This window comes from Capricornis sumatraensis, chromosome 8, assembly GCF_032405125.1.
Source record: "Capricornis sumatraensis isolate serow.1 chromosome 8, serow.2, whole genome shotgun sequence".
Lineage (NCBI taxonomy): Eukaryota > Metazoa > Chordata > Mammalia > Artiodactyla > Bovidae > Capricornis > Capricornis sumatraensis.
In genome coordinates, this window is record NC_091076.1 from 87,546,254 (window position 1) to 87,572,092 (window position 25,839).

The following is a 25,839-nucleotide window of genomic DNA, read 5'->3' on the forward strand; positions in this document are numbered from 1 at the left end:
ATCTCACTGGGCTTTTAATTTGCATTTTCTTGATGACTGATGTGTTGCATCTTCTCATGTGTATCGGTTATTTTGGATTTCCTTTTTTTTTTAATGAAGTGCCAGTTCAAGTCTTTTGTAATTTTCCATTAGGGTTTCTTTTTTCTTATTGAGTTTTAGGAGTTTTTAATATACTCTAGATACAAACTGTCAGTTATGCATTACAAATATATTTTCCTTTTCTATGGCTTAATTTTTCACTTCCATATTGGGGTCTTTTGATAAGAACATAGAATATCATATTACTATAGTGATACATATCAAGCTTTTAGAATCTTTTGTGTCTTAAGAAGACTTTCTCTACCCTGAGGTCATGAAGGTATTCCCCTGCGTTGTATTCCAAAACTTTATCGCTTTTTCACATTAAAGTCCATAATTCATCTAGAATGTATTGCTGTGTTATTGTAAACTGGGAGGAATTTGATTTCATATTTTTCCATATGGACACTCAATGATCCCAGAATAATTTATTGAAAAAAAGGCCCCTTTCCCACTGCTCTGTTGTACTATAGTTATCATAAATCACTGTCCAAGTACGTGTGCACCTGAATCCGGCCTCTCTATTCTGTTCTACTCGTATGCTTGTCTTTCTCTGTCCTAGTACCACAGTGTCTTAATTCCTACAGCTTAAGAGTTAATAATAAACTTTAATATTTGATAGTGCAGGTCCTCCCACATCTCATGCCTAGGTATTTTTGAAGCTGGGATCGCCCATACACACAAATCCATTCCAATGTTTAAGCAGTGTGTGCGGTGGGTTGGGGAGGAAGGGTGCTCAGGATGAGAGAAGGGAAGAGCAGAGCCAAGTATTCTGTTTCCATGGCATTCTCCCAAGGCGCGCGACCACATAATCACAGTGCCAGCCACCCCGTAGGGAGATCACAAATGCGTCAGCGGGCTCCCTCGTCACTTATTCCCGAGAGACAGACAGCTCTTAAAACCCAGATACCAAGCCAGAAGACAACACTCCATTCCCTTCTCTTCGCGGCTATCTCAGAGGTACAACCTTTCCTGCAAATCACGTGCGCGTGCTCGGCACCCAAATACCGACCCTGGGCAAATTCGCCGAAAAAGATTCGCTCAGCCTTGTGGGTGAATCCCACGGTGATCCCTATCGTCTGCTTGGCAGAAACAGCCCATCGATACGACGAGAAAGCGCTAGCAGATAGCCTGACCGGCCGAAACGGACTGAAGAACGGATTCCTTGACTTAGGGACTTTTTTTTTTTTTCGACTGAAAGACACAAACAACCTCGAAGTCTGCTCCCCGTGTGGCGGATAATCCAGACAGACAGATTTCCGTATCAGACCGGCTTCCGGGCGGAGCGATCCCCAAACGCCGGTTATTCCCTCACCCTCGGCTCGCTCGGGCCACTTAGTTCCCAGCTACCAGAGCAGAATGTTTGGCACGTTAGCCAATGGGAAGAAGGATTCCAGGCAGCTTGCGCGGGCAGGGGGCGTCTCCCAGACCCGAAGCCTGCTGCGGTTCCCCGCCGGAAGCAGGATGCTGGAGACCCTGCGGGCGCCTCTGGCAGTCCCTGTGAGCTAAAGTCCCGCTCCGAGTCCCACAGACACGCTTACTTTTCCGCCCGGGCTCTTGCGCATGCGTGCGGCAACCTTCAGGCCGACCCTGAAATGGAAGCGTCTTGAGAAAGACCGAGGGAGCCTAAACCACGGTCCGACAGGTCACTGGGGAGAAGCCACAGCACGAGATAGGCACTACCGCCGGAGGCCTCCAAAATAGGAATTATAGAACCAAAAGGCTTGGAGAGGTCCCACCGAGATTTGAACTCGGATCGCTGGATTCAAAGTCCAGAGTGCTAACCATTACACCATGGGACCTGCTGGCTGCTTTAGGCGGCCGGGAGTCTTCTCAAGCCACATAGCGGGCGCGTGAGGCTCTTTAGAAAGCAGCAGTAGATGCCTAGTGTCCGCCGGCGCTGAACTGTGGGCTCTCGGCCCCGAGCCGCAGGAGCGGGCCGAAGCGGAGCGGCGAGGGCTTCTGCATCCCCGGCGTCCCATACATTCCCGGTCCCGGGGTGTCATTTCTTGTCGCCTCTCTCTCTGCTGTCCCCCAGGGGTCCTCACCGGGTTTGGGGAAGCGCGGAGTGCGGCAGGCTGGCGGGATCGGTCTTAGCAATGCTGGACCAGAGGGGGCCGGCCCTGACCTCCAGCTCACGAGCAGGAGGCTCGGCGCTCCCACCCTGGGCTTCTTATTGTTTATTTATTTACACAAAGGGTGCTCTGGATAGGTTATCTTGGCGGAGCCGGGAGGGAAGCCGACTGGCACGTGGGGCGAATGCGGTTCAAGGCCCTGGTGCCCCGAGCGCGAATCGCTGCCAGGAAGTGCGCCCCACCTGATTCCTTGGCGTTCCACGTGGCTAGAGCGCCAAGAAATTAGCCCAGAACGTCTCACTTCCATTTCCCTCACCTGCTACTTGGTGGATGGTTCCTTCTAACAAAATTAGAAGCAGATCAGTGAAAGACTGTCGATTTTGGACTTTCTCATAAGTTTTAGTTAAGGTGTAAATGGGTAATGTCTCTTAAGGTCGATCTGGCGACAGATAATTTTATAGGCCATTTGCTTAGCAGTTTCACTTTTGGAACTTTATCCTTAGGGACTACTAGGATGAGTGCCAGTTGGTCAAGAATGTTCTCAGCTGTGTGGTTTATAATAGTAAAGAATAAAAAATAAATGTCCATCGTGTGAAAATTGATTAAATAAATATTGACAATATCTATACAATACATACTGTGCAAGAATTTAGGGGAAAAATTATTGTATTGGCATGGAAAGATACACTGTCCTAAACAAACCAAAACAAAAATCTACTTACCAATTAGTGTGTATAATAAAATCTCACTTCCACACAAACAGGAGAGCTGAATGCATACAGATACAGTGAGTATTTTCCCTGGGCCCTACGATTTCTTGAGGGATTCAACACTGTATGGGACTGGGTGACTGCAGAGCTGTGCAACATACTCTCTCTCCAGGCTCTTGGCTGCCAGAGTGAAAGTATGTGTCCTTACCCCAGCCAATTGGACTTAGAATCCAGAAGCAGGAACATTTTAGAACTTAGCTGGCTGCTGGTGGTGGCTGTGACGCCGAGTCCCAGAGGCAGTGATGGCAGCCATGCCATGTCCACTGGCAGCAGAGGCGGCATCCTTAGTAGATGGTCTGGGATCCTGATCTTGGCAGGTTCCTGGTTGCCTAGTTTCCCTTCATTCTTGCCCATCTTTCTGAGTTTACTTTCCCTCTGCTTTTATGAACTATGTAAGATCCTCCTAATAAGCCCCTTTTCTGCGTAAGGCACCTAGAGTCCTTTTCTGTTACATATAGTGAAGAACCTGCTTAGTCCAAATCCAAAAAGGTCTGTTGATGACAGTTATCTCCTGGGAATAAATTTATGAAGGCCTTTTCTTTTCTTTGTTTTGGTATATAACTCTTGCATATTGTTAGAAGAAACATTAACGATTTTCCTTTTTGAAGAAATAATTAAATTCCCATTGAGTTTCTATGGTGAGATAAGGATATCCCTCTCTTGAGGCTGGAATGACATAAAAATATCAACTTGACTTAACATCAAATGACTTGGGCAGCTCTGGACCTCAGCCTTCCCTTTCTAGTTTCTTCTTGAAAGGGTTCATACAGGCTAAAGTGTATTGCAAGTAATTTTTCAAAAGCTACTGCAGAAACTACTAAAGGGTGGTGATTATATCCTTGGAAAATATACGCATAGTTCCTCTCTCCAGTGTGAAGGATTGACTGCCTTCCTATTCCCACTTCTCCCTGCTCTACTCCCTAGTTCTTCCTTTGCAATTCCCCCCACCGTCTTTCTCAGCTTGAACAAAACCTTACTTCCTCATTCCCCAAGAGATGTAAAAGGATCATCTCGCGTACAACTTTTGTCACGACTCATTGGAATCATAAGAAATTTTGTTCTGTGTCTCGGTCTCTCCCATCTTCCCTCCCTCTCCTCCTCGGTCGGGCTATGATTTCCTTGGGACTTGCTTATCTTTGAGTGTGGCTAGTGCCTTAACAGACATGTTCCCTGAACCCCATTAGAGGGCACAGGGGAACTTAGGAGGAAGAAACGACAATCGAGTTTTGTGTTCAGAGACCCTTTAGCATCACACATATATACACACTATATATAGATATATTTAATATATCTATTATACACTTAAAAAATATATATGTATGATAACAGAGACAACATGTAATCTCCCTGCCCCAGTATAATTCATGTCATCTTTGAGGATGGACTCTCAAGCCTCCACAAGGTGGCTCCTGAGCTAGGGGAGTTCAGGGCTCTGTCGGAGGTGGGGTTAGCGTAGCCTCAGCTGTGGCACCTGTGACTGAGGGCAGGCTGTACCCCAGAAAGTACAATGAGGCCAGGGTTTAAGAAAACAGGGGTGAAGTCTAGGATTAGGAACTTTAAAGATGTTCTCCCATTTCTTATGAGCCTGTAAATGAACAGACCATGGAGTAGGGACGATAATGCTTTGAGTAGTCAAGGTGGAAAGTATTCATATTCACTCAAGGCTATTTTCAGTCCGTTTCCTGTAACCATGTTAGGATGCTCACAGTTAACTGGGATAGAATGAGCCTGGCTCTTTTCTCTGGCCACCCAGGATAGGTGAGATCTGCCACAAGTCACTGTCTTGCCTTGCGAACCCTGATTATGCCAGGGAAGCCACCAGTGTCGCCTTGTGCAGGGTGACATGCCCTGAGTCTCCACTAGCCACATCCCAGCCCCTCCTGTCCAGCCTCCTGCTCTGAGCCTGGCATTCCCCAGGCTCTGATGAGGAAATCTGAGCTATTTCATTCGTTTTGGCTGCCCTGGATCTTCATTGCTGCATGTTGGCTTTCTCTAGTTGCAGCAAGTGGGGGCTGATCTAGTTGTGGTGTGCGGACTTCTTTTTGTGGTGGCTTTTGTTGCTTTAGGGCACGTGGGCTTCAGTAGTTGTGGTTCCCTGGCTCCAGAGTACAAGCACAATCGTTGTGGTATGTGGGTTTAGTCACTCTGTGGCGTGTGGGATCTTCCCAGATCAGGGATCGAATACGTGTATCCTGCTTTGGCAGGTGGATTCTTCACCACTGAGCCACCAGGGAAGCGCTCCATCTCACTTTTTAAAAATCATTTTATTGAGATATTATTTATGTTAAGAAAAATGCACATACCTTAACTGAAGACATCAATTATTGCTTACAAACTTATACATTTGTATGATCGCCGACTAGATCAAGATATAGGGCATTTCCACCACTCCAGAAAGTTCTCTGATCCTTTTTTCCAGTCTTTACTGAAATCACTACTCTGGTTTCTATTGCCAGAAATTAGTTGTGCCTATTATTATAGCATACATATACTGTTTTGCAGTATCTTTTGTGTCTGGCTTCCCTGGTGGCTCAGATAGTAAAGAATCTGCCTGCAACGCAGGAGACCAGGGTTCAATCCCTGGATTGGGAAGACCCTGGAGAAGGAAATGGCAGCCCACTCCAGTATTCTTGCCTGGAGAATCCTATGGACAGAGGAGCCTGGCAGGCTACAGTCCATGGGGTCACAAAGAGTCAGAGACGACTGTGCAATTACCACTTCACTTCACTGTTGTTAAAGATTTTTTCAAGATTCATGCATGTCATTTTATATACTAGCAGTATGTTTTTCAGTGCTGAGTATTCCATTCTATGAGTGGACCACAGTTTGTTCATTCGTTTTTCAGTTGACGGACAGTTGGGTTGTTACCAGTTTGAACCTAACGTATCTGGATCCTTTGTCAAATATTTATACTGAAGATATTTTCTTCCAGTCTATGGCTTGTCTTTCTACATTCTTAATAGTGTCTTTTTGGGAATTCCCTGGTGGTCCAGTGGTTAAGACTCTACCTTTTCACTGCTGAATGGCTGGGTTTGATCCCTGATCGAGGAACTAAGATCCCACAAGCCACACAACCAAGGAAAAATAGTGTCTTTTGTTTAGCAGAAAGTTTTAATTTCAATCAAGTCAAAGTTATTCTTTTTATTAGTACCTGTGTTCTTGCATGCAGAAATCAGGGATATTTCCAAGCACATGGGATAGAAGGGCTTGTGTATACAGACTACTCAATTACATAATGAAAACTTTGATAATATCTTGGTAAAATTTAAAGAGGTTTGAGGGATTTATAGGTTTTATATAGCAGACTTGTCTGAAGCTGGAACAGGGAGGCTGAAGGACAGAAAGGTGGCTGAAGCATCCAAGCAAAGGATTAAGAAAAAGAGCTGTATATAGACAAGAACACTGTGAGGGTCATTAGGTGTAGGTCTGAGCAGAAAAACTGGGGTGGACAGCAGTGACTTCCTTGGAAGCTGATCCTGAAATTGTTGCTGGGGTCCGGAACACAGACTATGGGCCTAGCGAGACTGTAGGATATCAATAATGGCAAATGGTAGGAAAAAAACAGGATGTTGGCATGTGTTTGTGATTTTCATGCCGGCTTCATGATGGTCCTATGAGACAGAGGAGTTTTAGGCTGAGGCAGCCTGTCTTAAAGCAGGTGTACTATGGCTTTTGCTAAGAGTGGCTTGCAATCCAAGTTTACTGGATGTCCTATAATGTGGAGCCTTCAGGACTAGAAAAACTGAAATCTCCCACCCAAGAGAAAGCACAGCAGAGACAGAAGACTTAGCAGCAGACCAACTGGAGCAAAAGCCTAGCCTAATACATTGCAATCCTTTAAACATTTTCTACCCATGAAGAGGAAAAACCTGGGGGCAAAGAGATTATAGACGGTCTCTCTTGTACCTTTCAGTTCAGTTCAGTTCAGTCTCTCAGTTCTGCCTGACTTTTTGTGACCCCATGAATTGCAGCACGCCAGGCCTCCCGGAGTTCACAACTCCCGGAGTTCACTCAAACTCATGTCCATCGAGTCAGTGATGCCATCCAGCCATCTCATCCTCTGTCGTCCCCTTCTCCTCCTGCCCTCAATTCCTCCCAGCATCAGAGTCTTTTCCAATGAGTCAACTCTTTGCATGAGGTGGCCAAAGTACTGAAGTTTCAGCTTTAGCGTCATTCCTTCCAAAGAACACCCAGGACTGATCTCCTTTAAAATTGACTGGTTGGATCTCCTTGGCTGTCCAAGGGACTCTCAAGAGTCTTCTCCAACACCACAGTTCAAAAGCATCAATTCTTTGGCGCTCAGCTTTCTTTACAGTCCAACTCTCACATCCATACATGACCACTGGAAAAACCATAGCCTTGACTAGACGGACCTTTGTTGGCAAAGTAATGTCTTTGCTTTTGAATATGCTATCTAGGTTGGTCATAACTTTCATTTCATGGAGTAAGCGTCTTTTAATTTCATGGCTGCAATCACCATCTGCAGTGATTTTGGAGCCCCCAAAATTAAAGTCTGACACTGTTTCCACTGTTTCCCCATCTATTTCCCATGAAGTGATAGGACCAGATGCCATGATCTTAGTTTTCTGAATGTTGAGCTTTCAGCCAACTTTTTTACTCTCCTCTTTCACTTTCATCAAGAGGCTTTTTAGCTCCTCTTCACTTTCTGCCATAAGGGTGATGTCATCTGCATATCTGAGGTTATTGATATTTCTCCCAGCAATCTTGATTCCAGCTTGTGCTTCTTCCAGCCCAGTGTTTCTCATGATGTATTCTGCATAGAAGTTAAATAAGCAGGGTGAGAATATACAGCCTTGCCATACTCCTTTTCCTATTTGGAACCAGTCTGTTGTTCCATGTCCAGTTCTAACTGTTGCTTCCTGACCTGCATATAGGTTTCCCAAGAGGCAGGTCAGGTGCTCTGGTATTCCCCTCTCTTTCGGAATTTTCCACAGTTTCTTGTGATCCACACAATCAAAGGCTTTGGCATAGTCAATTAGATGACTGTAACTTAGATGACAGCATCATGGCAAAGGCCAGATGTGGAGACCTGTGGTTACCAGAATGGATTTCCTAGTCTCCAAGACTATGTTTAGACAAGATGTCTGGACTGAAATAAAAGAAAGGAATTGCCAATGAGATCTCATTGGCAATCAAGTTTCCTTTAAAATCTGATGGATAACAGCTAGTGTGTTTTAACTCCTGTGGCCAAATCTGGGCTTGTGAACAGCGCTAGCAGGAAGTAGGCAGTTATGGTTGTGGAGGCCTCAGAAAGGTCACCCTGCCCAATGCTCAATCAGATGGGGAACAGGAAGGTAATGGACAAGGTGGCTCCTCTTAGAAGAATCTGGATTGTCCTGGGTGGTGCTGGATGGGCTAAGCAAGGTGCCCCCTCCACTGCCAGGGCTGGGAATCCCTAACGCCTATTCCTATCAGTGACAGGAAACCTGTGGTCTGCTCCACCTCTGGGCTTCAAACTGTATATGAGACAGTTTAAGACAGTTTGGGTCAAGTTTCTGGTACATGCAGACAAATGCATTCCCATAGATACCCTTTATAGTGGCTTGTTCTATTAGTACAAATCACTAGAAGTTTTCAACCATACATAATTTAAAAACATTCAATTTAATGGCTTCTCGTCCTTTAATGTAATCTGATAGATTTATTTTTTCCCCAACAAAAACCAACAGGATTGAGAGCAGAGTTTAATTGTGGTGTGATATACATAACATAAAACTTACCATTTTTAATCAGTTTTAAATGTACAGTTTAGTGCAGCATAAGATTTTAAATTCAGTTGTGTTCCCTCTAAGTCATTTGTCTCTGTTATGTTTTCAAGGTGAATTATTCTTTAGCATTTGTGACAAGAGGCGAATAACACTTCTAGGTTTTTTAAGAGGACATTAAGGTGGAAGTCGGAGAAGGCAATGGCACCTCACTCCAGTATTCTTGCCTGGAAAATCCCATGGACAGAGGAGCCTGGTGGGCTGCCATCCATGGGGTCGCGAAGAGTCGGACACGACTGAGCGACTTCACTTTCACTTTTCACTTTCATGCATTGGAGAAGGAAATGGCAACCCACTCCAGTGTTCTTGCCTGGAGAATCCCAGGGACGGTAGAGCCTGGTGGGCTGCCGTCTATGGGGTCGCACAGAGTCAGACACGACTGAAGCAACTTAGCAGCAGCAGCAGCAGCAGCATAGTGGCTTGTATATATTGTTGGTCAATCGATAATCAAAAAACAGTTGGGGAGATACCTTCTTGAGTCAGGGAGAGTATCCAAAAGGAGGCAAACCCCAGTCCCATGAAATGGACACACCTCATGTATGCAAGAAAAAGGCCACTAACCCAGTAGCCAGCAGGATTCCTCTTTCTGAAGCTCATAGAAATTTTCCTTTCCAGTGCTGGGAAATGGACTGGACCTGAGCTCCCCCTGGAGGCCCACACAATTATTTGCACCAATTTGTCCCCGGGCTTTGCATGTGGGCTAGTGGTAAAGAACCCACCTGCCAATGAATGAGACCTAACAGACACAGGTTCAATCCCTGGGTCAGGAAGATCCCCTGGAGGAGGCTATGGCAACCCACTCTGGTATTCTTTTTTCTTTTAATATAAATTTATTTATTTTAATTGGAGGTTAATTACTTTACAATATTGTATTGGTTTTGCCATACATCAACATGAATCCGCCACAGGTATACACGTATTCCCCATCCTGAACCCCCCTCCCTCCTCCCTCCCCATACCATCCCTCTGGGTCATCTCAGTTCACCAGCCCCAAGCATCCAGTATCATGCATTGAACCTGGACTGGCGATTCGTTTCATATATGATATTATACATGTTTCAATGCCATTCTCCCAAATCATCCCACCCTCGCCCTCTCCCACAGAGTCCAAAAGACTGTTCTATGCATCTGTGTCTCTTTTGCTGTCTCGCATACAGGGTTATTGTTACCATCTTTCTAAATTCCATATATATGTGTTAGTATACTGTATTGGTGTTTTTCTTTCTGGCTTACTTCACTCTGTATAATAGGCTCCAGTTTCATCCACCTCATTAGAACTGATTCAAATATACACTCTAGTATTCTTGACTGGAGAATCCCATGGACAGAGGAGCTACAGTCCACAGGGTCACAAAGCATCAGATACGACTGAAGCAACTTAGCACGCAAGCATGTCCATCAGTCCAGGAATTTGTAGTTTAGCAGGAAGTAGCAGAGGCCCTTCACTGTCCCGAAAGGATACCTTTGTTATTGGTTTGATCCAGGCTGTTCTTGGATCAAATTGTGTCTGAAATTTAAGACTGGAGGGAGGCCCATGCAGGGGTTATTCTCTATGACCTGATTTTTGCTTCCAAACTACCCAAAGAGAAAACATTTTATTTATGCCTGTTTTGAAAACACACAGATACACAGAATAGTTGTATTATTTAGGACACTTTGCTTGTAAGTCACAGGAACCAACTCAAGTTAAGAAAAAAGGAAAATTATAAGGATATAGTGTTTCACAAAACCCCAGGGCAGGACCATAGCCAGACCTCAGGAAAGAACCAGAAGGTTGCCAGAAGTCTCTCATTTCAGCTTCTCTTTGTGCTTATGTTGAATTCCTTTACTCACTGCAGACTAGCCTTTTCTGCTCCCCAGTCCAAATAGCACATGGGAGCACTCTGCTGTCCAGTCACCCACTTGATGGTTTCAGGTCCGATTCACATTCCAAGAGAGAAAATTGCCTTGGGTAGCTGTTCAGCTTCTCTTGGTCCAATATGGTAAGACCATGATGTGGAGTCACACACTCTCTGGGAAGTTGATCTATTCCTAGAGAAATTTTCTTGGAGAACTGGCTCATGGTTTAAGCAAACATCCTCCATTTTAAGAACTCCTCTTGGAGTCTTGGCTGGAGTAGATGGTTCCAGATCTTGGGAACAGGGAAGATTTTCCTGGAACCTACTGATGGTAACTGCAGCACATCACAACAGTCCCTGCTGGAGGATGCTGAAAGATGCTACAGTTGCCATGACCTCTTATCTCCCTGTATCAAGAATGCAAGAGACCTACCTGGTGGTCCGCTGGTTAAGACTCTATGCTTCCACTGCAGGGGACAAAGTTTTGATCCCTGATCAGGGAACTAAGACTCCACATGGCATGCTGCAAGCAATTCATGAGAAAGACAGACTTTTTGCAGGGGGGTGGGGAACCAGGCCTGGGACAAATTAAATATGTCCCAATATTTAAATATTAAGTATATTTTAATTATTTTTATATATGTAAAAGCTATAATAACTAAAGCTAGCAAACTGTTAAAGTAAATGTTTCCCAGATAGCTCAGCTGGTAAAGAATCTGCCTGCAGTGCAGGAGACCCTGGCTCGATTCCTGGGTCCAGAAGATCTGCTGGAGAAGGGATAGGCTACCCACTCCAGTATTCTTGTCTTCCCTTGTGGCTCAGCTGGTAGAGAATCTGCCTGCAATGTGGGAGACTTGAGTTTGAGCCCTGGGTTGGGAAGATTTCCTTGAGAAGGGCAAAGTATAACTCCAGTATTCTGGCCTGGAGAATTTCATGGACTGTATAGTCCATGACGTTGCAAAGAGTCAGACATGACTGAGTGACTTTCACTATCCTCTTACTTTGATAAATTTATCTTTAAAAGGCAAAATCCAAAATATTGTAAAGCTGTGGTTTTTATATTTAGATTTAAGTTTTGAAAACTTAACCATGATACAGCTAGAACCACATGTATAAAAATTGAAGAGTAATAAAAATTGCTTACTATTTTCAAATGTTCTGGGCTTCCCTGGTGGCTCAGAGGTTAAAGCGTTCTGCCTGGAATGCAGGAGACCTGGGTTTGATCCCTGGGTCGGGAAGATCCTCTGGAGAAGGAAATGGCAACCCACTCCAGTACTCTTGCCTGGAGAATCCCATGGAGGGAGGAGCCTGGTAGGCTACAGTCCATGGGGTCGCAAAGAGTCGGACACGACTGAGCAACTTCACTTCACTTCACTTTAAATGTTCTTAAGCCACCACACATGCAGTTGTGAACAGCACACTAATTTTCTAGTACTTTTGTAACCATGCATTGAAAGGCAAGAAAATACACACTAGGTGGTGAGCAAGACTTTATTGTTATTTATTTTGAGAGGAAGAATTTGACAAATTTTAAAATGTGTCTTTTTCTTTTACCTAAGCACTTTGCTGCTCAAATTGTACCTACATTTCAAAGTACTGTCCACAGACTTTCAGCGCATTTGGATGCAACTGTCTTTTGTTTTGAGAACACAGGGCAAGAGGAATAGAGAAGCATTTCTCTGGGGCCTGGACAGTGTCTAGTCTCAGAGGAGATATTTAGGGAAACAGGTTATGCTGTCCTGGTGCTGAGCACTAGATCCTGAGTAAACACGTGTGTTTGTTCTTTTCCTTCAGCTTTATTGAGATATAACTGACCAACAGCACTGTAATAGTTGAGGAAAGCAGGGAAAACCACTAGGCCATTCAGGTATGACCTAAATCAAATCCTGTACAATTATACAGTGGAAGTGACAAATAGATTCAAGGAATTAGACCTGATAGACAGAGTGCATGAAGAACTAAGGACGGAGGTTCATAACATCATGCAGAAGTGGTGATCAAAACCATCCCCAAGAAAAAGAAACACAAAAGGGCAAAATGGTTGTCTGAGGAGGCCTTACAAATAGCTGAGAAAAGAAGAGAAATGAAAGACAAAGGAGAAAAAGATATCCATCTGAATGCAGAGTTCCAAGGAATAGGAAAGAGAGATAAGAAAGCCTTCCTCGGTGAACAACGTAAAGAAATAGAGGGAAACAATAGAATGAGAAAGACTAGAGATCTCTTCAAGAAAATTAGAGATACCAAGAGAACATTTCATGCACACATGAGCACAATAAAGGACAGAAACGATATGGACCTAACAGAACCAGAAGATAATAAAAAGAGGTGGCAAGAATACACAGAGGAACTATACAAGTTCATTAAGATCTCTTAATGACCCGGATAACTACGATAGAATGATCACGCACCTAGAACCAGGCATCTTGGAATGTGAAGTCAAGTGGGCCTTAGGAAGCATTGCTATGATCAAAGCTAGTGGAGGTGATGGAATTCTACCTGAGCTATCTCAGATCCTAAAAGATGATGCTGTTAAAGTGCTGCGCTCAACATGCCAGCAAATTTGGAAAACTCAGCAGTGGCTACAGGATTGGAAAAGGTCAGTTTTCATTCCAATCTCAAAGAAGGACAATGTCAAAGAATGTTCAAACTACCGCACAATTGCATTCATTTCACATGTTAATAAGGTATTGCTCAAAATCCTTCAAGCTAGGCTTCAGTAGTCTGTGAACCCAGAATTTCCAGATGTACAAGCTGGTTTTAGAAAAGGCAAAGGAACCAGAGATCAAATTACCACAATCCGTTGAATCACAGAAAAAGCAATAGAACTCCAGCAAAATATCTACTTCTGTTTCATTGACTACACTAAAGCCTTTGACTGTGTGGATCACAGCAAACTGTGGAAGATTCTTATAGAGATAGGAATACCAGACCAACTTACCTGTCTCCTGAGAAACCTGTATGCAGGACAAGAAGCAACAGTTAGAACTGGACATGGAACAACGTACTGGTTCCAAATTGGGAAAGGAGTATGTGAAGGCTGTATATTGTCACCTTGCATACTTAACTTACATGCAGAGTACATCATGCAAAATGCTGGGCTGGATGAAGCACAAGCTGAAATCCAGATTGCCAAGAGAAATATCAATAACCTCAGATAGGCAGATGACACCACCCTTAACGGCAGAAAGTAAAGAGGAACTAAAGAGCCTCCTGATGAAAGTGAGAGGAGAGTGAAAAAGCTGGCTTAAAACTCAACATTCAGAAAACTAAGATCATGGCATCTGGTCCCATCACTTCATGGCAAACAGAAGGGGAAACAATGGAAACAATGACAGACTTTATTTTCTTGGGCTCCAAAATCACTGCAGACGGTGACTGCAGTCATGAAATTAGACACCTGCTCCTTGGAAGTAAAGCTATGACAAACATAGACAGGTATATTAAAAAGCAGAGACATTACTTTGCTGACAAAGATCCACATAGTCAAAGCTATGGTTTTTCTTCTAGTCATGTATGGATGTGAGAGTTGGACCATAAAGAAGGCTCAGTGCCGAAGAATTAATGCTTTTGAATTGTAGTGCTGGAGAAGACTCTTGAGAGTCCCTTTGACTGCAAGGAGACCAAAACAATCAATCCTAAAGGAAATCGACCTTGAAAATTCATTGAAGGACTGATGCTGAAGCCAAAGCTCCAATACTTTGGCCACCTGATGCAAAGAGCCAAGTCATTGGAAAAGACCCCGATTCTTGGAAAGACTGTAGGCAGGAGGAGAAGGGGACAACAGAGGGCTAGATGATTGGATGGCATCACCAACTCAATGGACATGAATTTGTGCAAACTCTGGGAGATGGTAAAGGGCTGGGAAGCCTGGTGTGCTGCAATTTATGGGGTGGCAAGGAGTTGGACACAACTGAGTGACTGAACAAAAACTTCAGCTACAACTATTTAAGTTTAATACGTAGAACATAATGACTGGACTCCCATATATCATTAAATGATTATCACCATAAGTTTAGTGAATATCTACCATCTCATATAGATACAAAATTAAAGAAATAGAAAAACAATATTTTTTCTTGTGATGAGAACTCTTAGGATTTACTCTCTTAACTATTTTCATATATAATACACAGTAGAAGGAAATGGAAACCCACTCCAGGGTTCTTGCCTGGAGAATCCCAGGGATGGGGGAGCCTGGTGGGCTGCTGTCTATGGGGTCGCACAGAATCGGACACGACTGAAGTGACTTAGCAGCAGCAGCAGCGTTACTTATATTTATCATGCTGTACACTACAGCCCTCGCACTTATTTATTTTATAACTGGAAATCTGTACCTGCTGACCACCTTCATCCAGTTTTCCCTTCCACCACCTGCCTCTGGTAACTACAAATCTGATCTCTTCTGTGAGTTTGTTTGGTTTTTAGAATAAATACATGTGTCTGTGATATGCAGAGTTCTCTAAAGCACAGGCAGGGGCTCATCTTGCCTGGGTCTAAGGACAGTACTGAATAGACCAAGCCAACATTGCCTCCCTTTATAGCTATGATGTTAAACAAATAAATATACTATTGTACTAAATGGTTATGCACGTTAATTAAAGTTATAAAACTTTTGCAACAGAGGCATTATGATATATACAATGGAATGAGGTATGTGCTTTATATTCGTGTTTGGGAGAACAAAAAAATGATGGCCAGTCTGTATCCATATCTGAGAAATGCTGAATTGACGTTAAGTCAATTTCTTCACAGCAGGACTTCTCAGAGCCTTGAATATACTAATATGAATTGTGACTGTCAAAGAGGGAGATAGAGCACGCAGTACTTTTTAAATTTATTTGACTACCAAAACATTTTTCATGAATTAACATCGCACACATTTTTCAGAGATTTTGACCTACCGTGGCTGTCTTTAGTAGGAAAGAGTAGAAACAAAAAGGCAGCGCAGCAGTGGGAGAATCCACTGGCTCCCAAGGTGACAGAGAAAACCCCCGTCATCATGATGGCTCCATTCTGCAGATGACGGCAGTCTTGAGTAGTGAGCAACTGATCTTAAGGCCCTGGAATTTAGTGACTTGGCCACTGCACTTACAAAGTACAAGGTCCAAGTTCAATCCCAGGCATTCTGGAATGTGTCTTTATGGTAGGTATCTGATGCGGGGGAAAGCTTTATCCCAGCACTGAGTGGACTACCCCAGTGATCTCTGCCCTCCACCTTCCTGCATCCCATCCATGTGCTGGACTCCAGGTGAGCTGACTCCACAGAGCCCTCCTCATCTGCATGGGCCCTTGTGAGTTCTCCCCACGCTCTGATCCTCTAAGCCTGGCTGCCCAGGGCTACTAGTGGAATGAACTGAACCAGACTGCCACTTCCTCAAGGAAAGGACTCTGGGTTATTCACATTATTTGAGTCCACAAAGTAGGACCAAATCGAAATTTGTGGATGATAGTTGATGCTAGAGATGATCTGTGATGTAACACCCACCAAATAATCCTCAAGGACCCAGAGGATACCAATCCTTTAGATCCTTTTGATCAAGGATACCAGTCCATCATGTGCTCTTTTGCATGAGATGATGTGAGACGAAAGTTGGACACGACTTATTGCCTAAACCACCACCACCACCATTATATGTACAGTTCAGTTGTACAGTTCAGTCACTCTGTCGTGTCCGGCTCTTTGCGACCCCATGAACCACAGCACGCCAGGCCTCCCTGTCCATCACCAACTCCCGGAGTTTACCCAAACTCATGTCCATCGCGTCGGTGATGCCATCTAACCATCTCATCCTCTGTCGTCCCCTTCTCCTCCTGCCTTCCATCTTTCCCAGCGTTAGGGTCTTTTCCAATGGGTCAGCTCTTCACATCAGGTGTGTACAGTGATTCACAAATGGTAAGACACCAAACAATAATTATCATTAATACAATCGCCATTGCCCTGATCAGTGATTGGCCCATTTCTAATGACCTACAGTAACTGAGCCAGACCTAGCACTCTGCCAAAGTCCAAGCATCTTTATGTGGTACATTGGAGATGGTTCTTGAAGTAGTGGAGAGCTAGCTTGAACTGGACCTTATCATTGGTGTTGGCCCGGTATCTGCGGTAGGTCTTCTCCAGGGCTGCCAGCTCTGGGTCCGCCACTGAAGAATGGGGCTGGTGACCTATAATCACATCTGAGCAGGACCCCACGAGCAGACTCCCGAGCCCATCAATAAAGAACTCTGCCAAGAGAGGGGAAGCATGAGAAGGAAATGTGACCTTCAAGCCACAGACCTAGGGCCCTATTGCAGGTCCAGAAGGAGAGTCAGGGGGAAGGGACACGGTTTACATCCTTGGGGTGGTTCTACCCATGTGGAGCCACCTGCCCAGGCTAATGAGTTGGAAGGACAGACAGACACAGATTAGCTTCCAACTAAATGGAACTGTGGACTCCAGGACTGAGGGCAATTTAAGACAGGAAGTTCACCAGCTGTAGTTACAGAGGAAAGGAAGTCTGGAAATGCAGGTGCCGCAGCAGATAGGGGCCAGAGCTGTGGGGAGAGGAAGGGGAAGGGTATCTCAGAAAAGTAGGAACAGCCCGACGGAGGCAAGAAGGCAGAGAGAGTGGAAGGAGGCAGGGGAAACTGGGGGCTCCCCAATTTGGGGAGAATGGGCAAGCTGCCTGATCCGGGGCACAAGGCCCTTCCTCCCAACCCCCTCGGGGGAGAGCAGACTTCTGAGGTCAGTCCACAGCCCAGCTCCCTCTTCACTCTCCCAGCCTCCCCACCTGAGTGAGCCACTCGGTGCAGGCGGGGGTCAAAGCCAACTCTTTGGAGCCGCTCTGTGTGGGCCAGGAAGAAGTTAACGACGCCGCTGGTCACCACGCAGTTGGGGAAGCCGTCCAGGGGCCCGAAAGAACCTGTCCGCCGATGGAGACAGTCCCCATTCTTACTGTGCTCCAGGAACAGCTTAAACTGGAACATATTTCCAAGCACACTGCCACCTACCTAGCCAATGGACAGAGAAACCTGCATTAGAGAACAGACAATATCCATGTAGACCCTGCCAGGAAGCCTTACTGAATTGAATCTGTTATGACAAGAATGACTTCCCTGGTGGCTCAGATGGTAAAGCATCTGTCTACAATGCGGGAGACCCGGGTTCAGTCCCTGGGTTGGGAAGATCCCCTGGAGAAGGAAATGGCAATCCACTCCAGTACTCTTGCCTGGAAAATTCCATGGATGGGGGAGCCTGGAAGGCTACAGTCCATGGGGTCGCAAAGAGTCGGACACGACTGAGCGACTTCACTTCACTTCACTTCACTTCTTCATGACAAAAATAACACCCTTTCTCTATCTACCCTTCATACGAGGCCTACACCAAGTCAAAAGGGCAGACAACTCTGCTGTGCTTACCCTCCTGCAAGCTCACTCTTTCCACGTGGCTCACTCCCTTCTGGTATGAGAAGCAGTGTTTGGGTGCAGGTGAGAGGCAGCCTGCATATGCAAGCGTCCCTATATGGACTTCCTGCAGCCAGCCGTCTGTCTCACACTCCTTCCTCCCATTCTCTGTTCTTGGCTCACCTCTCTGCGCTGCCTGTCCCTGCACTCATGGGAGATGAGTGCATCTCTATGTTGGAGCCTAGGCGAAACAGGACAAGCAAGTATATCTGTTCCTGAAACATCATAATCACCCAGAAGGACACAGCAGTCTGCTGTCCCCTGTTCTTTCTCTCCTCCTCTTAGTAAATGGACTGAGTTTTGATGGACTAAATTAAGATCTAGCTACTATCCCACCAAAGTTGAAATTTTCCCACTTCCCTTGCAAGTTTTGACCATATGTCTAAGTCCTGGCTGAAAGGATGTGATTTAGAACAGATGCTTGCTGCTTTAATAAATGTCACACTCTTAAAAGAAAACTGCTTTTCTTTCAGTTCCCCTCTTTCCCCATTTCTTCTGACCATACAACCGAGGACAACAAAAATGGACGAACAACGGGGAATGGAGCTGGTCCAGGATGCCTCCGGAAGGAGAGTCCAGCACCAGCTCTCATTACAGGGGCAGGAACTGCACCTTCTGTCATTTACGCTACTGTGATTGGGTCTCTAGAGACATCTTAGTCAAGCCAGATGCTTTGGGGACTGTCCACTTGGAGTAAGAGATAACCATGGTCACTGTGCTACTTTTTATCCATTTTCTTTCTTTTAACAGCTTTTTCTTTGACACATTAAAATTGTATATTTTGAGGTTATACATCTTGATGTTTTGATGGATGTATACATTGCGAAAAGATCACCGCACTCAAGCTAATGAACAGATCCATCATCTCTACACAGTATGGTTATCTCTGCAAATTTCAAGATACAACGCAATATTATTTACTGTCACATTTTTCCTCTCTTTCCTGCATGTGAATGGATTTTTGATGTTTTTGTTATTTTTTCTAACTCTCATTAAGACTACACGTGCTTTCACAGCTTTGTCCCATTTGCATGTTTGTAAGGGTGTGTGACAGAACCAGAGCCCCGCTTGCCTTCTCCCATCACTGCAGGGAGGAAGTCAGAAGGGATGCATAAACACAACATTTCAAAGACGGAACAATGGTGCGTTTGGGGATGGGGGTTGGTGTAATTTGCTCAAAGGAAAGTAAGAATGGAGGCAGAAGCAGAACTTGCACATCTGACTCCCATGTGAAGGTCTCAGCCCCAGCGGCCCCTCACCTCCTCCTGCACTGCCCCCCACCCCCGCCTCCCCTGAACGCTTGCCTCCTTGCCCTTCTCCTTCCCTTCCCCTCTGGCTTGTCACACAGAGGAGATAGAACCAGCAGCTCTCCCTTACCACATCCAGTTCGGTCTTCTCTAGGACATCCACCAGCACCTCAATCTTGGTCTTGTCATTGAAGAGAAAGTCATCGTCCACCCAGAGAACGTATTTGGTGGTGACCTGAGATATGGCCAGGTTCCTACCAGCAAACCAACCCTGTGAGTAGAGTGAGGTTAGATGGTGGTGGCCTGGCCTGCTACCTATCAGCGTCGCTTGGCAGCTTTCTCAGTTGCCAAGAGCCACACTGCACTGCACCCCAAACAGTGCTCGGGAACCTCTAGGTTAAAGGGAGTCCATGCCTCAGAGACACTGGGAGAAGGCCAGGGGCTCTCTGGGTCAGACTGAGACCAAGAAAGGTGAGAGAGTCCCTCCTTGGCCCTGTGGTCAATATGGACTGATGGAAGTCTCTTTTCACCTGACAGTCTCTGGGGCTCTCAAGCCCTGTCCCCTCGTGGAGCCTGGAAGCTATTGCAGGGGAAGGGGCACTCTGGTGAGTGTCACGCCCACCTCCTCCTTTGTCTGAAGGAAGGTGAATGGAGGAGATGCGTCAGAGAGGGTGAAATGATAGGGATGAGCGGTTTCTCTGCTCTTGGACCTGCAAGCCAGGAAACTAGACTGTCAGACTCTGCAAGTCACTTAGAAGGATCCCAATCAATTTCTAAACCACGCATGAGAAAAGGTGGATTAACCACCCTGTTAATGCAGAAAAGGGAAAGTGACCTGATTTCTCCGTGAATTTGAAGTCAGCAAAAGGATTCAGAGGAGAATCCCACACCCTCCCATGCCAAGATCTTGCTGCCTTGCGAAGTCTACTGAAGCTGGCCCCTCCGGGGTAAGGACCTGACTCTGACTGAGACCCTCTTGTCCCAGGATTCAGGTGTCTCCCTACCCAGGAGGGACATACCTTGCCGTAGGGCATGGTGTAATACTCCACATGGCTGTCATTAATTTCCAGGGGCTCCTTGCTGTCATCAGCCACGATCACGGTCAAGTCTGGGTAATACTCACGAATGCTCCGGAGCATGGTCTTGAGCTTGTGGGGACGGAGGAAAGTTTTGGTGGCAATGGACACCAGGTTTCTGAGCTTCCTCTCTGAGCAAGAAAGGGTAGACATCAGAGTTCTGTCTTTGGGAAGCCTCACTGTCTTGACTTGTGTCGTTCTGAGGGTTTCTCTATATCATGACTTCTCAAGTGTCTGTGGACCTCAGGCCTCTTGTATACAGTTAGTGCTTAATAAGAGTTCGTTAGTTGGTTTAGAAAAATATATTTAAACATACCCTATTTGTTTTTCATGGTATCTGGTTCCATCACCTCAGATAGATGGGGGCAAATAGATGGGGGAAAAGTGCAAACAGTCTTGGGCTCCAAAATCACTGCAGATAGTGACTGCATGAAAGTAAAAGACACTTGCTCCCTGGAAGAAAAGCTATGACAAACCTAGACAGTGTATTAAAAAGGAGAGACTTCACTTTGCCAACAAAGATCTGTATAGTCACAGCTGTGGTTTTTCCAGTAGTCATGTACAGATGTGCAAGTTGGACCATAAAGAAGGTTGAGCACCAAAGAACTGATGCTTTCAAATTGTGGTGTTGGAGAAGACTCTTGAGAGTCCTCCCTTCAACTGTAAGGAGATCAAACCAGTCAATCCTAAAAGAAATCAACTCTGAATATTCATTGGAAGGACTGATGCTGAAGCTCCAATACTTTGGCAACATGATGCTAAGAGCCAAGTCATTGGAAAAGACCCTGATGCTGGGAAAGATTGAGGGCAGGAGGAGAAGGGAATGACAGAGGATGAGATGGTTGGATGGCATCACCAACTCGATGGACGTGAGTTTGAGCAAGCTCCAGGAGATGGTAAAGGACAGGAAAGCCTGGCGTGTTGCAGTTCATGGGCTTGCAAAATGTCAAACATAACTTAGCAACTGAAAAACAACAATAATGATTTGTTTAAATTTTGTCTGTGTTCTATTCTAAAGTCTCTTCCCTGGTTCTGTTGGTTCCGTTCTGGTGTTTCCTACTATCTACCTGGACATTTCATTTTATGCTTGCCTGTCTGTACTGGGCTTGTATCCTGCTTTCATGCTAGGAGCTGAGATGCATACAGCCTTGCCCATCAAGGGATTCACTATGTAGAGTCACAGGTCCCAGGAAGAGGAGAAAAGCTCTAAAGGACTTGAGACCTGCTCTGTCATCAGCTGCACTCCTACGGAGAAACTTGCCTGATCTTTATCCTCCGGAAGATGTAAGAGGAAACAGGTCCACTTGGAGATCGGAAGAGGGTTAGACCAGGTTGTATGATTTATAGAAACAGTTAGAGAAAGGACAGCCTTTCTATGGAAATGACCCTTGGGTCAAACAACAGTAGCTGCTGGTGTGTTTAGGAGATCTAGCCACAGAATGGAGCCATGCCAGCTGATAGGCAGGTGGGTCGTCTGGTGGGGTGGGATCAGCTGGAGTAAGCACATGCTGACCGGCACACCCCACCAACTGTTTGTGCATGAGTGCAACAGAACCCCACTGCAGAGCCACTTTCTCAGAATGACAGAAGTCAGAGGTCATTCTGTTGCACCATTACCCAGCTCCTCCTGAGTCTTTGGGAGTGAGTGGAAGCAAGACAGGAAGACAATAGTACAGTCACTTCAGAAAAAGACTGGCCTTGGGCAGGACAAGCCTTGCAAACGAAAGAACAAAGGCCCTTGGGGTCCAAGTCCCGCGGGGAGAAACCAGGATCACAGAAATAGAAGATTAACGTTACTTCTGGTCCACTACTGAGTATACCTAGTTGCCACAAGACAAGAAGCCCAACTGTAAATTTTAACCATATCTATTCCTGGGCTTTCTTGCAGAAAATTCTCATGCATTTCTTCCCCTGCACAGAAACACTCTCTATTCCTGACAGCCATCATGCAGCTACCTGCTGCTGATCCAAGAAATTTGATGATTTCTGGAAATTATCAGTGATCATGAGACAAACCATCCCTTTTGCTATAAAAGCAACTCACCCATTTTACCCAGGGAGCTGGCATGTTCCCTGCCTTCTCTCTTATGCACAAACTATCTCTGTGAATAAAAGGCTTTGCATGCTGAAGAGTTGTGGAAGTGATATTCATTTCTGTGGGATGGTATGGTATGGTCTGAGAATCTGGAAAGGGCTCAGTAACAGAAAGAGTCATGTAAATCAGGTTCAAGAGCGTGTCGAATGAAAGCTCTACCTTTTCTCTTCTCAGGCCACGTGACAAGTTTGGTTCTTTCATTACAGTAAAGACAGAATCAGGAGCCTGAGTTATCATAGGAGGTAGTCAAGGTGGGAGACTCCTGGCCAGGTGGGTGGTATAGCATTCTACTTTGATATTCTTTATTGTTCCAAACACAGAGCAATGATGAAGAAATATGCAAAGACAGAGCCATGTTCAAAAACAAATGACATTTCTTCCAAGGAACAGGAATCAAAAGCAGTGAGCAGAGCTGGAGCTGGGTCTGCTGCTATCTGGGGTCAGAAGAGCAGAGGCTGGGAGGCAGAGTTTGATTGTTAATGGAATAAAAGTGTCTCACAAAGTATGTGGGTCCACAACCAGGCTTTTTGCTAGAAACCATGGACTGGAGCCAGGCTGCACTCCCTCCAGCTCTCATGACATATAACCCGCTGGGCAAGGAACCTCAAAGAGCCATCATCCCCAAACACATCTCTGGGTTCAGAGATGACACCATCTCACACAGCCATGTCCTGTGCCAAGCCACCCTCAGGCCCAGCAACTGGCTCTTTGGTGATGCCCATATCACTAGGGGACAGGGACCCCAAGACTGTTGTATATAAGGATGGGCTGAGAATCTGTGGCAACTGTAAAGCTGTGAGATGGGAAGGAATCAGGAGAGAGAAAGAGGGAGAGAGGAGAAAACAAAACAAGCTTGTAAAGCCTCGTATTCAAGATGAGCCACCAGCAAAAATCCCAAGACATTCAGAGAAAACTAGTTTGAAAGAACAGCCGGCAAATCCACCCTGTGCTAGAAGTATCCACTCTAGACAGATAAACAACAGACGAATCTGAAAGGGACTTAAAGTGAGAATTTAAAATCTTTAAGGTGATAAATCACAGAATCACATATATGAAAAAGAAAATATGAAACAAAACAGGCATAAAAGAAATGAGAATCTTTAGATATGAAACCAACTTAAAATTATTTAAGATATATACAAAAAATGAAAAGGGAGACATGACAAGATATTTAAAAAATTTTTAACAAGCATAAGAGAATTCTATGAACAACTTTATGACAAAAAGACAATTTACGTTAACTTTAAGACAACTTTATAGAAACATTTAAAAAATTGACTCAATGTACATATAGATCAATAACCACTGAAGTGGCAGAACTGTTAGTTTTAAATTTCTTCCCTTTCTCTCACTCTTTCCCATTCACATTCCTGCCCCAACCACCTTCCCCAAAACTTTGACCAAAAAAAAAAAAAGACAAAAGGACAGACAAGTTTTAATAAAACCCCAAGAGACATTGCTGCTGCTGCTGCTAAGTCACTTCAGTCGTGTCTGACTCTGTGTGACCCCACAGACGGCAGCCCACCAGGCTCCCGCGTCCCTGGGATTCTCCAGGCAAGAACACTGGAGTGGGTTGCCATTTCCTTCTCCAATGCATGAAAGTGAAAAGTGAAACTGAAGTCGCTCAGTCGTGCCCGACTCTTAGCGACCTCATGGACTGCAGCCTACCAGGCTCCTCCATCCATGGGATTTTCCAGGCAAGAGTACTGGAGTGGGGTGCCATTGCCTTCTCCAAAGAGACATTCCTATTTTATTACAATTCAATTCATTTCAACCAACAGTGAACAAAAGAAAGGTATCTAACTTGTCTTATGAGACTTGTATAATATTGATAACAAAGCTGAGCAAAGACATTACAGAAAAAGACAGTCTCAGTTTTGAATACAGATATAAGAATCATCTATAAAAAGAGCAACAAATTTAATTCAGCATTTAATCAAATAACCCACTGCAATCAAGATGGGTTAATCCCCAAAATGCAAGAACAATTTCAACAGCAGAAAATCAATGTGGTGGATTCATGTCAATGTATGGCAAAACCAATACAGTATTGTAAAGTAAAATAAAGTAAAAATAAAAATTAAAAATAAATAAATAAATAAAAAGAAAATCAATGTAAGTCACTTCGTGAACCGAGTTAAAGGAGAAAAATTATTTCAGTGGGTGCAGACAATTTCTTTGATAAAATTCAATACTTATTCATATAAATATGAAAACTCTCAGCGAGGAAATAGAAAGTAGAAATAGAAAAATTCTTAGAACAGAAGGAAAGAAGGAAACTTTCTTACCCTGACACCACACTCCTGCCCAGCAAACGAGAATAGTGGCATAACATTGGAATGGTCTTAGAGTCAGGAACAAGTGAAAGTGTGCGCTACCACTGCTACTATTCAACACTGTACTGAAGATTTTACCAAAACGCATTAAGACAAGAAAAAGAAACAAATGATGAGAATTATAAAGGAAGAGATAAAAATCATTATTTGTTTAACAGACTCTATGTGTTAAAAAAAAATCACTAATATGTGTGCAAGAAGGATGTCTATTAAGTCCAACATTCAAAAATCACTAATGTCTTATATACTAACATCAGTTAAAATGTAGAACAAAATCCAATTTATAAAAGTAAAATAAAATATAAACTACCTAAGACCAAATCCAATAAAATGTACAATTCCTTTACAAATAGGACTACAAAATAAATTACTGAAGAACCTGTGAAGAGACTATGACATGGAGAGATATAGCAGATTCATCGTTGTGAATATTCAACCTCATAAAACTGTCAGTTCATCTCTAATTAATCAACAAATTTTAGAAAATTCTAATCAAAATCTCAAGGTATTTTGGAGGATCTTGATGAGCTGATGCTAAAACTCTAATGAAAAATAAATGACCAAGAAGAGCTAAGAAAATTTCACTAAATGAAGTACAGTCATCCTGCAACACAGAATTTATCTGCACTAGATAGAAAACCTGTTATAAAGCATATGGAAATGTAAAATGAGCCCCAGGATACAGATCAATGTGCCTCAACAAAGGCTGGTTCAAACTCCTACATCCAAGAAGCTGTGTGTGTGAGGGGCTGGCTGTTCAAGCGGGATAAGGGTGGACCACTTGGTCCATGGTGGTGGGACAGTAGGCTCTTCATGTGTAAAATATTAGGTCCCTATCACATGCCACGCATAAACATAACTTCTAGGTGGATTAAGTATCTAAATGTGAGAAAAAAGCATACGTAACTTTTGAAAAAAAATATAGGAGAATATCTTTACGGCTTCAGTATAGGGAAGAATTTCTTGAATTAAGGCAAAAGAGCAAAAGCTAGAAAAAAACAATGAATCCATTTTATTAAAGGATAAAGTTTTATAACACAAAAGACCCCAGAAGCAAAACCAAGAGACAAGCCATGGAGTAAGGAAAGGCCAGAAACT

At 44.3% G+C, this 25,839-nt stretch overlaps 1 protein-coding gene and 1 non-coding gene across 2 annotated transcripts in view; both read right to left on the bottom strand.

Annotated features, from left to right (window-relative positions):
• Positions 1 to 1,808: 1,808 nt before the first annotated feature.
• Positions 1,809 to 1,880, bottom strand: TRNAQ-UUG (transfer RNA glutamine (anticodon UUG)). Its single transcript has one exon. It is a non-coding gene; the product is annotated as a tRNA-Gln (tRNA).
• A 14,683-nt stretch (positions 1,881 to 16,563) lies between these two features.
• Positions 16,564 to 25,839, bottom strand: part of B4GALNT2 (beta-1,4-N-acetyl-galactosaminyltransferase 2 (SID blood group)) — a 51,757-nt gene continuing 42,481 nt past the window's right edge. Inside the window, exons 9-12 of the mRNA XM_068977465.1 lie at positions 20,254 to 20,441; positions 19,365 to 19,505; positions 17,315 to 17,534; positions 16,564 to 16,769 (exon numbers count right to left, since the gene is read on the bottom strand). Of these exons, the coding sequence (XP_068833566.1) occupies positions 16,564 to 16,769; positions 17,315 to 17,534; positions 19,365 to 19,505; positions 20,254 to 20,441 (755 nt within the window). The remainder of the gene's footprint in view (positions 16,770 to 17,314; positions 17,535 to 19,364; positions 19,506 to 20,253; positions 20,442 to 25,839) is intronic.